Raw genomic sequence first — 13,495 nt, 5'->3', positions numbered from 1 at the left:
TACACGAGACGCTTACAGTCACAGAGGCCATGCTGACAGCTCCAGAATAGGACAGGAGCAAACAGCACATGTTTAAACTTCCCCTGCTAATTACGGCCCAGTACTAATTAATAATAAACTCGTTAGTCAAAGCAACTGCTATTTAGTCTCCATTTTTTCAGGCTGCACGGCAACTAGCCCATCAGAGGAATGTTAACCGACACTAGGATAACGAAGGTAAAAACGCATCGTCGCAGGCACTTCAGATGATATTAATTTAAAAGAGAGAAAATGCAACATTTTTGGTCATTGCAGTATTTCATTCAGGCAAGGTGAAAGTTAGAGGGGGTGCGAAAGGCTTGGGTACACGCAGAGCAGACGGAATTATCCCCAGGATTCCCAAAACAGAATACACTTGAGAAAATACTGCCCATTGGGTTTTTTTATTCCCTCTTAAACAATTTCTAATAGAAAAGGATTGTATACAAGAATACTCCGGTACAGAGATCCCTTCTATCTACCAAACAATCTTCCTGGATATTCCAAACGGTTGCAAAAAAATGTCTCCTCATAAGCACAGGAACATAAATCACCTTCTGCATCTATCAAAATCCTCACTTGGGAAAAAATGGCATAAAAATTTAAACTAATATTGGAAATGAGATGTTTACTGTTCTTGGAGGATTATTCTTTGATCACAGGTAAGAAGGACAGAAATCTTTATATAAAAATGTCAAAAATATCACAATATTGATAAATTCCTACAACACTGCAACTCTTAATTTCACTCAATATAGGATTCTGCAATAACTACGTAACATCTGTCACTAGACTTACCTGTGATGTAACATTAAAAACCTGTCTACATGGTTGGTTTTGGTTTAGTTTTGAGGCAGACCTCAGCTCACTCTTCCTGAAGTCCAAAGCGGTGGGAGGCCAAAGAGCTTTGATCTGAAAGTGCTGTGTTCTGTGCAGGGTTTGAGTGCACCACCTTCAGATCAGAGCTAGCCAGTATCCACATACCTTGGAGCATTGGTAAAGCCGGAACAGGTCTACCCATAAAAAAAACAAAAATTAGTCAGATACGCAACGTCCTTCAAAAATGCACAGGTGTCAGAAAGGGTCATCCACTCTGACTTTCACCCCTAAATCAAGATAAAGTACGCTCCGTATATCAGTGACTACTTAAAGGGCTCTACTGGCTATCTGCTGTTCCCTTGGTCTGCTTCTAAGGAGTTGTCCAGGTAACAATGTTAACCCAGCCAAATACTGAGTGTTAGCTCTTCAAAGCAAAACAAAAGCTCTGTGTGCCCGCTTTGTGCGGGCAGAGCAAAATGTGTACCGACCATTTACAATGTAGTTTTTGAATAATCTCTTATTCCTTCTATCAAATAAGATAATCACAACCTGTATTATGTTCTCTAGCTACTGACAAGGTGGATTTAAGTGCCATCTGCACAGCTGGAATTATTAACTAAAGCTCATAAAAAATAACAAATGGGAGAGGAAATAAACTATCACAAGGGAGTACACGTCAAATACTTCATTGTTAAGCATCTGTATGCTGCAATTACTAAGACGGAGCAGCAATGCAAGCCTTTGCCATCACCAGTATGTAATTTCAGAAAAATGCAGAGAAAATAGCCCACACATTTTGAAAGATAAAACAAACATACAAGGAAACACCTGAAAGAACAAATCAAAACCCATCCGTGTAGGGTAGTTTCATAATAGTCTCTGAAGTCAAGATTTGGAGATAAGGTTATTTTGTGACCTAAGCTTCACAGTCAGGCAGATCTTCTCTCCCCACCTCAAAAGATTCTTTGCTGATTGACAATAGTTCACGCAGCTCTTTGTTTTCAAGCTGCAAAATCAATATTTTTGCTGAAATAGAAATGAGCTAATTCACAATTAAAGGACGATAATCTTTAAATAGCCCCACTGCTCCACAGCTAAGTAAAACACTGGTTTTGTAACATAAGCATTAATACAGTGCTAGCAACAGGGGAACCACATCATTTAAAGCTTATCTTTTGCTTCTGGCTTCATATATATAGAAAATGCAAACATCAAGAACTTGAAAATAAACAGATCATGTTCTGCATTTCCTGACCCCACCCCCAAGTTTTTGATTGTTATAAATCCTGGACACATATAAACATAGAAAGTCCAGAGTAAGTCTAGAGACTCCCAAAGCTTGATCTATCCTTAGCAATTGTATCTGTTCTTACCTCCAACTGAGCTAGTTTCTCCTGAACTTTAAAGAACTGATCATCATCAACTTGAATAGCTTTTCTCATCACCTCTCCCATCTCACATATTCTGTCTATTTGACTTTCAATTTCCTGAAAGACATAAAAGTAATATATTCAATATGTTCAGGCAGAAGCAGCAGTAATAATTTATCTCTTCTAAATCAATTACTTTCATTGTCTTGATTTTGGATTATTTTCCTGTTTTGAATTTTAATCCTTTCCTCCCAAGCACTTCCAATCCTTTCTAACTTGTATAATATTTAAAGATTAAAACATGTACCTTATTGTCCATTATCATGAGTCATCAATGAAAACAGTGAATAGAATTGCATTGGTCAGCAAGATAAGGCACCCTTACTTACTGAGATGGAAATAATTTCAAGTGTGGCAAGGACTGAGACAACAGATTCAGGTTCACGTGAATATGACTAGTATGCAACAAATTTTATATTGCTTTATTAGAAAAGCCTGACTCTGAATTTATAAGAATGCCGAATATAAAAGCAAATGAGATTTCAAGACTAAGTAACAGTGTGAAGTAAACAGCCTCATCTCAGAAGGAAGCCAAGCAAAGAAACTAAAATAATTAAGACTAGGGCCTCCTGAGGCAGTTTTTACAGAATCTGTCTAGATACAGCTCTAATCCTTTGGAAGATGCATTTTGTTGAAGCTCAGAAATGCACATATAACGAACACTGAAAAATTCCAACATGTTATCTAACAACAATTCCTGTTTGAAGAGTATTCCGTTTCAAAATACAGTATTTAGAGAGGAACTCGAATGCGCAAACACAAAAATGTCAGTAATTGGCAAGAAGTAGCAAGTAAGAATTTGGAAGCTTTTGAAGCATTTTAACATAACATAAAAATATAAGGTTATCACAAAGCACTTTGGGGAATATGAGATAAATTTATAGGGTGGTGTTTCTTTTCTCTAAATGTCAGTAGTTATTCCACTGCCTCTGGAAGATAAATGTATCACCAGAGCACAGAATTCAGTTTTGAATTCCATTATTCACAAAATATGTAAACAAATTAGAGCATCTAGACGAGAGCTGGAGGAACAAGAAAGACTTAGATAACTTAATCTGGGAAGAAAGAATGAAGTTGTTTTCTCAACAGAAAGATGGTTATAATAAGAATATAGCTCTTTAAAAGATATTAAAAGGTTGTTACTATTCTCCAAGTGGCGGGTAGGAAAAAACTCATGGACTTAATCTGAAGTACAGAAGATTTTGCCTAGATATTGAGACAGTCTAGGTACATTCCATCAAAGGTTCCTCCAGAGCCTTTTCTGCTTTGCATTTCCATGCCATTAAAATGGAGCAAAAGCAGTGCCAGAGAACAATGTTAGAGGTTTTGTTCAAATGTTAAGTCTTGATAAACAGAGCAATTAATGCACCTAAGCAAGTACTGGAAGCAAGACATTGCTACACTACTTAACTTCAGAGGACCTAAGCAACACCAAACAGAGAACTAACGAGTTGCCACATATCAGTGCAAAGATATATGTGCAAAGAGTTAGGCTGGCTCCAATTCCAATCAAAAAGCCACAAGATATGAGACGTCACTAGGTTGAACCAGCTTGCTGTTCTCTGATCACATCAAAATGCATTTTAACAAATGCCTAACAATTCATAAGCCTTAAACAGAGATTTAATGTTACTACATTGTTATTAGACACCTAAACGTAAAACAGGCAGCAGTTATCAGTAGCCACACGTTAGAGTTCTGAAGTCACTGCCCCCAACATGGACGAAGGGGACACTTTTAGGCCACTGCACAGAGTATCCGGATTTAAAAACATTTGGGAGTGATGATTTCTTAAGAATTAAACATGCTGCAGCTCACAGAGATTTAGGAGGTTCTTCTCCCTTTGTTACAATTATGGAAGAGGAACAGTAACCACTCTGATGTCTTTGATTTTACTGTACAGAATCATGTGCATTAAGCTTAACCCAGGGAATCCAGCACCTAATGCATAAAGAACAAGCCTCCACCTGGGCTGTGAAAGGGTTATGCTGTTCAATGTCCTCTGTGAGAACTGCTACAATCTGTGTGCTGTAAAAGGAATAGAGAAAAAAATACCAGCAAAGAGAGACAAGAGTTTCAGAAAATGTATTTTGGAGCAGAGACGTTCCATGAATGGAAACAAAGGTTGTATGAAAGCAAGCAAGAGACAGGGAATAAGGATCTCGAGCCCTCTTCTGTCCCCATCCCACCTTACCAAAGAATTAGCCTGATGAACTTCCAACATTGGTTCTGCATCTTCACTTTTTCTCCCTTGCAAAAGCTGTAACATCTGCTTTCTGTATTTGCTCATGATAAGCTCTAACGCATCTTGGTGCTCCTCCAGCGAGATCCACAGCTCTGCAAAACACAGTGTGTCATTGCCACAAACTACAAGCAATGTTTCACAGCAACGACAGCAGATGCCCAGAGGTACTCAGTACCAGCCGCTCGCTCGATTCGTGCTACCCCACCACTCCCCTCCACAGCGCGGCCCTGGCACTCCGGCCCGGGGGAGCTGGCTGCCCGGACCCCCCGGGCAGCCGCGGAGCCATCCTGACGCCGGTAGCCACTTCCACACCGAGGCATCCAGCGACTCTGACAGAAGGCAGAACAGATGCCCTCCCCGGCCCCCTCGGCAAGCCCCCTCCCGCCTGGGCCACTAAGCGCGCAGCCTCGCGCAGCACACCGCCCCCACACGCCCCCCGGGGGCCCCCCCGCACATCACCCGCCAGCACCCACCCCACCCCCCCGACTCCCCCCAGCGTACCACCCAAGGCGGCCCCCGGGGTCCCCCAACACCCTCCGCCGACATCCCCCCCCGGCTCCTCACAACACACCCCCCCCCCCCCCAGCAGCGCCCCGGCAGCACGCCGCCCGCCAGCCCCCCCGGCCCCCCGCGGCGGGCAGGCTCACCCCTGTTCTCCTGCTGCAGGTCGCGGATCTGCGTGTTCTCCTGGGACAGCAGCACGTGCGGCCGCAGCCGCGCCGGGTCGGCCCGCTCCTCCGCGGCGCCCTGGCCCTGCTGAGACACGGCTGTCGGTCCGGCCGCTCCACCGCCCGCCCGCCGCCGCTCGCCCGCCGCCCGCCCTCACCTTCTCGGCCCAGGCCGCGCCCGCCTCTCTCATGGCGGCCACGCGCTGGTGCAGGACGGCGGACTGGTCGATGAGCGACTCGGCTGCGGTGTCGTGCTCCTTCAGCCGCTCCAGCAGCGTCTTCGCGTCCGTAAGGATCTTCTCGATGGTGCAGGTCATGGCGGGCGCCGGGGCGAGCAGCGCGCCTCACCTCCGCGGCGGCCCCATGCCTGGCGGCACAGCTCCGCACCGGCGGCGCGCGCCCGCCGCCGCCGCCGCCGCCGCCGGGCGCGGGCAGACGCGAGCCCGCGGGCCGGGGACGCCGCTCGCGCACGGCCCCGCCGCTTCCGGCCGCGGCGCTCGCGCCGCACGGGCGCAGGCGCGGGCCGCCGCTCGAGCGGCGCGCAGCGGCCCGGGGCCGCCTGGCGGAGCGGGGGCGCCACCGGCGGCGGCGTCAGCGGCCGGGGCCGGGACAGCGGCCCGCCGGGGCCCGGGGCCCGGGGCCCGGGGCCCAGAGCCGTCCCGCGTCCGCAGGGCCCTCGGCGACCCCGCCGTTTTAGAAGGAAAATGCAGAGCCCTTGCGCTTGTCGTTGTTGTTGGGCGGCGTTTGGGGGAGGCACCAAGCCGCCTAGGGAAGCAGCGTTACAAAGCAATCTGCATCGGGCTGGTGTCGTCTCCCTTCTAACGTGCCCCTATTTACAGAAGCCTAATGCTGCACGTTTTCTCCGTGCACGCACAAAGGCTGGCGCTCTCAAACGTGATGACTCAAAAGTGTTTCACGACGGGGCTGTCAGAGGAAACCCAGGTGGAAAGCCTCGGGTGCAAACGAGCGCTGCTCTGTGCAGTGCAGTCTGTTTGCAGAAGGACATATATCCTTGACCCGGGGGGCTTCTGGTTATCTTTTTAAATAGTCCCTTAAACAGTGTGTGATAAATTCTGGGCTGAGATCTGTTGAGCTGTCATCTTATCTAATATTCTTGTTTGTCCCTTTTAACAGTAAACATCCTCTACTCAAGTTAAAATAACAAGCTTTGTAATGCTGACTTGCTTCTTTGATATTTATTTGCTAACTAAAGCTACTGTTAGTGATCTGTGATGTCCTTGATGCTTTGCTTAACTTTGTGCCACAAAGCTTTTTTATTTAGTATGACCAACTTTATTAATAACGTTTTCAACAATAATGTTTGAACAGGACCCCCTTTGACTTGAGTCATCTTTCAAGTTTAAATCCCCATTCAGACAGACACGTAAGGAAAATCTAGGATGCTTTATCAGATGAAAGTTTCTCTATGATCCCAGAGATAATCAAGCCTAGTGCAGAAGTGCTGAATAAGATAATTTTATATAAGCAACAATTCCAAAACATTCATACAATGCAGAAGAGAATAGAGTAAGCAGCTGCATTTAGAGTATTTCATCAGAATCAGATTAATTAGTAAAGTATGAGATATATTTTGCAGATTTGGGAAACGTAATGCTGCTTTTTAGTAACTTCTGTGGAACTAAAGATCTAGGCTATGCTTTATAGCATTTTTTACCTTCTGGGCCTTCCTTATTTTTCTGCTTATTAGAGAATACTAAAAAGTTAAGACAACTCGTTATCAGAATTCCTTTTTCATAATGGGTGATTCATGAACATTTGGAAAACTGACAACTATTACTGTGTTTGCCATTCTGGTTATGGAACAAGTTGGCAAAAGATTGCCCTGTCCTAAGATAGACATGACATCCCTAAGCTGTAGCCAATGCTCGTTTCCCCTGTTCCACTGTCTGTCCCCACTCTTATATCCTCAAATGACCCTACCTGTGCAGTTCAGCACCTGCTGTTGCTTCTCTCTGCTTATACTCCCAGCTCTGTGGCTGCCTTTAAAGCCTCTGCCAGTATATCAATTTTTGCAGAGCCTTTGAGCAGCCACACAGGAGTAGGCCTGATACAGCTATATGGAATGATATACGTGTACCAGTTCAGTACCTTCCCGTTTTTCACCTTATTCAACATAAGGAAGTTCTGTGAAATCAAACGTGCGATCTCTAAGGTTCCACCTAGTTCAGCTTTACAGTGGGGAGGCACTCAATGAGCCATTTAGAAATGCAGCACTGGAAATTCCAACTCACATCTACTACGAAGTCAGCTAAAGGAACAACCTGTTTGTGCAGCGTGAAGCATCATTACACCTCAGCAGAAGCTGCACCTGGATTGTATGTCTGAATCTCTGGCCTGTTCTGTTCCTTGCGTTTATACTTATGATTTAATACTCACTTTTCCTTGGCTTCAGAGATGACATCCTGGCCGTTCATGCCAAGTAGAGGCAAGCAAGGGAGATGAGGGCCAGCACTGCTATATCAGACTTTCATTTCAGGATCGGTGCAGTCCCTCTGTGGGATTCTGGCTGCTTGAAATAAAATTGCAGAATGAAAAGATGGGAGTCTACAATACTACCGCCACACAGTGCTTAGTCTTGTGTTCTCACTCAAGGATGTGGCTCACCCCCTCTCCAGCAGATCTTTTGACACAGAATCATTTGTTCAACTTCCAAAGGACAGTAGAATAAGCTAGTGTGGCGCCAGGACACAGATCGGATCCCAGTAGGACAAAGCTCCTTGATTTAAATGCTGGGAATGCTTGTCACCAAAACTTGTAGTATGTAGCAAGAGAGCTTAAACAAATCAACGGATGAGCATTTTCTGAGTAGTGGTGTCTTATAATTCCTTTGGCTTATCACATCAATTCTGTATAAACTAAAGAGAATGTATAAATTTGGCCTCTCAAACTTTTTAGTGTTTAACTTCAATTCGATTAAACACTTATGTATGTGTACAAAGTGAAAAATGAGGTTACAAGAGGTTAATGCTTTAATGCTTTTAATAACTCTTAACCACATGGCTGCATTTTGTCAAACAGAACATGGATTTGTTCTAGCAGGAAAAGTATACGCTAGACAGAAGCATACTGAGGCTCTCCAAAACAGCAAAGCTGCTACAGAACCAAAACCATTTCTAGGCCATCTTTGAAAAATCATAAATAGTATTTCTGTGATGGAATAAATACATAGCATTTCTGAGTATAGCTGAGGAGGTTCTTGCTCACAGTAGGAAAATCCAAAAGAAATCTAGACAGACCAAAAGCACAGAAAAAGTAATTAAAGAGATTGGTAACAGACACAGCACAGAATCCCGAGCACGACATAGTATCTGTAAACCTGGGATGAGTTCAGGCTCATACTGTCATCGGTACTGAGGATGTTAAAACAATGTGCATGAGGTAATGCCCGTAACTTATCCAGAATCTGGCAGTGGAGTAAATGATGGATAATAATGCACAGAGGAATTGACCGGTAGAAAATGGCAACATCTGCGACAGACTGCGTGGCATCTAAATGCTGGAAGTAGATAAAAGAATAAAGGGCAAATTTCTAGGGTAATTCTTGGGTTTCAGGTAAAATCATGTTAATAATAAGTGTGGTCAGCACAGTTTGAAAAATTTTGGCTAAGTCTCTGAAAGCGCAAGTCTCACATAGTAATGCAGCAGACACTAGCTCTTCAAAAGCTGAATGTGACATTTCTCATTTCCACTACAAGTTCTTCCTTGAAAAACTTGGTGTCTAACAGCCAAATATTTCAGCAGCTACAGCTTGTTTAAAAAGCAAACCGGACCTCTCTCGCACCACACACCCCAACACGTTTTGACTGCTTGCTTTTAAAATTAAGTGATGGTGTTAACACAATCATCAGCTACTGTCACGATTTCCCTGGCATTGCCCTCAACAAAATCCGTAGCACAGAGACTCGCAGACCAGGAGGCCAAGTGAATCCTCCTCTTGCACTTCCTAGCCTATACTTCAAGGTGGATTACTGTTGCACGAAACAGAGTCATTCTGTGACAAAAGTTATTACAAGAAACTCAGTCTTATTGTTCATCTTAATTATCCTGCTTTGATAAATCTTCAAGAGTCACCCATTGCACCACAGCACTCACATTTATGAGTCTAATATTCTTTTTACTATTAAAACAAATGTCCTTAAGATGGAATCCAGGCTGGAAAAAAGGGAAAACATTATAATTGATAAATGGATATATCCAGCTATTTCAGTCTCTCAGCAGCAAGACTGCACTGCTGATAAAATGCTGACCAAGGGATTCCACAATAATTATTTTGTAATGCTTAATACAGAGTGTCAAGATATTCTGCTTTATGGAAATCAGGTCCAAGACTTGGCTTCTCTTTGCTGTACCTACAAAGAAGTACAGTCGTTTAAGAATCTCAATGCTTAAAGTTACGTTTACAAGTATTCTCTATGAACTGTCAATTCTGAGACCATTGCAGGAGATTGTAGTCAAGCTTTAGTTGGTATCTTTACTTTCTTCGACATTGTGCCTTGCTGAATACTGAGGCACTGGAGCATGTTATTGACAAATCTTGGTCTCCCTGCCAAGAGGAAACACATAGATTTGGCACAGGGTATTGAAAGGCAGAGATGTAAGGATACCCATACATTTTGTTAGTGTTGAATGGATGGGCTTATTAGTACCTATTCTGCCTTAAGGTAGTGGGCCTGCCCTGCATACCAAGCTTAAGAGAACGCACAGAAGAAACAGAAACATTTTGTAGGCCGTCTTGAGATTTTCGAGTAAGTTTAAAGCAGTTTGCCTCTTGCATTAAAATTCAACGTAAGTCAAGCACTTAGCTCTTCAAGATTTGTGAAAAGCCTGGCATAGTGAAACTAACCAACAACTTCATGAATAAGAAAAAAAATCAGTCTTAAAAAGATCAAAATTGTTTTTCCTCTCTGGTCTGATATGGTCTCCCATTATTTAATTCCTGGAAGGCATTTAAGAACTTAATGAGAACCTTCATCTTCTCCTGAGTTATTTCTCTTCTCATTTGACTACGATGATTTGTCAGATACATTTGATGCAAAACAGAAGAGTAGATATACCATCTAACACTAAACCAACCAAATGAACACATGCTCTACAATGCTAAATGGGAGCTGTTCACTGTATAGATCCCCGTCACCCCTGTTGGGGGAATAGCTGAATAATTTCCTATTTGAACACTATATAAATTCAGGTTGAAAGGTGCTGCCTGATGAAATTTCCCTGGCTAGTCTCACTCTCATTCCTCTGCTGAAGCATACAGTTTTGCTCTGTAAAGACTATTTCTGTTTAATTTTTGCAAATAACTGTACTGCTTTAAAAAGCTACATGTAGGGAAGATAAAAGTTTTGCAATCCAGTGCTCAAAGGAAATGACACACAAATCTTGTTGCTTGAAGCTACAAAAATGACTACGTTTAAAACCTACAGAAGGGGGGAAGTACTGGGTGAACTTGTAGTACAAATAGCATCTTTTTTTATGTTTTGTTTCATCAGTAGAAGTATTAGATTGGATCTTAAGCACTTCAGTCTGGCTGGGGCCCCATCCAATAGAGGCCACACGTGTATGCAGAAAAAGATAGTCCCTGACCTACTACACTCACATTCTTCAGTTTCAAGTGAACCAACCACGGTTCTCTCTCTGCTCCAGGCAAAACAGGCAAATGACGACAACAAAACAAGCACGTTTCTCAAAATTCTAGGTTAATTACATTTTAGGCAAACAACAACACAAAACAAGCCAAGTCATCTTTGACAGACAATCCCATGCCTCTTCTGTTCTTTGCAACCCTCCTCACAACTGATGCCTATGGTACCGTTCCCACACGAGCTTCTTTTGCCTGTCCTCAAGTTTTGCATCCAAATTGTTGGTGAACGTGCTGAATACAACAAGGGACAATTTCCTACTACTGTAGCTTCTGGACCTGATACTATCTTGGAACATGCGATCCAACAATCAAAACCACCACATACAACAGATACACATCCTATTCAAATTAAATCTTTCTCTCTGTTGAGGGTCAGGAGTGCAAGGTAACACCAACATGCAGAAATGTTAGTCGTGAGGCTTTGTGCCATTTCTCACCCAGGGCTTAGGTTCATCCATGCCATGCAGAAAATCCTAACAGTGCCAGAACCACTGCACCTTTTGAAGATCAATAAATAATCCAGAAGAGAGGGTGAACAGAAAGCTTGCAGTTTTTTCATGAGTTCCTTAACAAATTGTAAATGCAAGTAGCTCTCGGAACACAAAATTTTTGGCATGTATTTGTCTGCCGGTGTATTTTATGCCTCTAAAACATTTATCTAAAACAAAAATAGGTAAAGATTAAGTTAAATCATTTTAATACATAAGCTGTATTGTTAATACTCAACTTTCTTTAATATTGTTCAGAACAGTTTACTAACAGGAGATTTAATCCTATAATGAAATAATCTATATTTCAATATAACCTTTAACTCACATATAACAATGATTACTGTAATTAGCAATTAGTTTTCCAAAGGCTCCCAGTTGTTTAGTATTTGACTCTTGCTATCATCATTTAATGATTTACAGTAATGAGCTGGAACATCAGTATTTTGTACTGAAATGGCCAAAATAGTTGTCCAGGCATCATTGCCCTCGTGACAGATCTCAGATGTTTTTGTGAAAAGTTAGCCAAAAGCAATAGACAATGCCATCACTTCTGTTTCATTTTTACTGAAAAACAACAACAAAGTGACCGTAATGACTTGTAGTCAGAGTCTCAGTAGCTTTTGAAGGACTGTTACTTTGCTGAGATTCTGCCCTTTGTTTAAGTTTTGTTTGACAAATGCTTTATAAATGAGCAGAAGAGGTGGTTTATGTTTCATTAATGAGGCTGATAGTGGTTAATTACTGAAGTTACGTAAACAATCCAATACCAGATCAAGCCAAACGGGTCAGTTATGTAGAGAAGATCCAGCTGGAGTAGATATGATTTCCTTTAACTATTTGGATACCAAACAAGTTACAGAGATACAGAATCTCTAGTTCAGATGAACAAAGAATTCTGCGTAGCTTGAAAATGAATTCTCTCAACAGGTATCGATCTAGGGGAGCTCTTTCTTCATCTGCAGTTTCAGCACTCATCAAATTCTTAGATCTAACTGCATAAAGGCAGACATTCTGTGTAGATTAGATTGCACAAAAGCTGACAGTTTACACTAATGATGGAAATGAGGCTGCAAAAGCAGTGCAACACAAGGTGTTCAGGTCAGACTGATGTCATCAGATCTGATTATTTTCTATGGAAAACATGTGTGTCCCTTATCCTCCACTTCAGTGGCACTTCTAGATTTTGGCTCATGACATGAACTTGTTCAGCTAGTATTTTCAGGCTGTATCTATGAGTAATATTTTGTTTACTCACCTCTAGTAAAGCATGCTTGAAGTATATGATTACTTCCTTTGCCCATTAAAATGGTACTAAGTATGTTACTGATCAGAGACTTTATCAGTGTTTTACAAAATTGACATATGTAAGGAAAAATAACAGAAAATAGAGCCGGAAGAGATCTCAAAAGTCCTTTCTCCTCCTTTACAGATCAAAATAACTCAGAACAATTCATAAGTTCTATCAGGTTGCCCAAACTGATCTTCAAAACATCCAGTGATGAAGATTGTACAGGCAACTTATTTCAGTGCTATTTTTACCACTGTAATTGCTTTCTGTAGTATCTAATTTAAATCTTCCTTACTCCTAAATAAGTTTTTTATTTCTTGATTCTTTACAAGCATGGGAAACAGTTTATTTTCCTCTTCTTTGCAGCAGTTCTTTATGTGACTCAAGCGGGCTTTCAGGTCTCCCATTTTTATTGTCACACTAAGCTTTGAATAGGAGAAGTGATCTGTTAAAATAATGTAAATATATGTATTTAACATGGACCAGTCACCTGGTCTGAATCACTGCATGACTATGCAAAATAGTTTTATTGCCACAGCTATGAAGATAGCATGTGCGTTGGAGTTAATGACCATGGGCTAATACTTAATGTGGGACTGCAGTTAATTTCTACTACAACTAAGTTTTAGGTTCTTATATACTTATTTTAGAAATTGAATTTACTCTGAATCCACTAGGTTTTATAACACGGAACAGAATGGGGATTAGATACCTTCTAAAAACCTAGGTTTAATACTTAAGTTTCCCAAAGTCAATAGGCTTTAAATACCCATGTCCCATCCGTACATTTGAACAGCTTACCAGTAAGGTATCTTCTATCACAAAAAGTACTAAAAAAAAGTCAGTAGTATTTAAAAGCTAAAGGCAATATTTC

The 13,495-nt window shown here is 42.1% G+C and overlaps 1 protein-coding gene across 3 annotated transcripts; it reads right to left on the bottom strand.

Annotated features, from left to right (window-relative positions):
* Positions 1 to 406: 406 nt before the first annotated feature.
* On the bottom strand, positions 407 to 5,557 carry SIKE1 (suppressor of IKBKE 1). 3 transcript variants are annotated; one of them, XM_050911451.1, is made up of 5 exons: positions 5,333 to 5,557; positions 5,160 to 5,268; positions 4,462 to 4,604; positions 2,211 to 2,324; positions 407 to 1,843 (listed from the first exon to the last, which is right to left on the bottom strand). In XM_050911451.1, the coding sequence occupies exons 1-5, from the start codon at positions 5,495 to 5,497 to the stop codon at positions 1,754 to 1,756; spliced, it is 621 nt and encodes a 206-aa protein (XP_050767408.1). In that variant the 5' UTR covers positions 5,498 to 5,557; the 3' UTR covers positions 407 to 1,753. The 3 variants fall into 3 exon arrangements, with proteins under 3 accessions (XP_050767408.1, XP_050767406.1, XP_050767407.1); XM_050911449.1 differs by having other exon boundaries at positions 5,339 to 5,557; XM_050911450.1 differs by having other exon boundaries at positions 5,160 to 5,265; positions 5,339 to 5,557.
* Positions 5,558 to 13,495: the final 7,938 nt, after the last annotated feature.

Source organism: Gymnogyps californianus, chromosome 27, assembly GCF_018139145.2.
Source record: "Gymnogyps californianus isolate 813 chromosome 27, ASM1813914v2, whole genome shotgun sequence".
NCBI lineage: Eukaryota > Metazoa > Chordata > Aves > Accipitriformes > Cathartidae > Gymnogyps > Gymnogyps californianus.
This window is presented reverse-complemented; position numbering and strand designations above follow the sequence as displayed.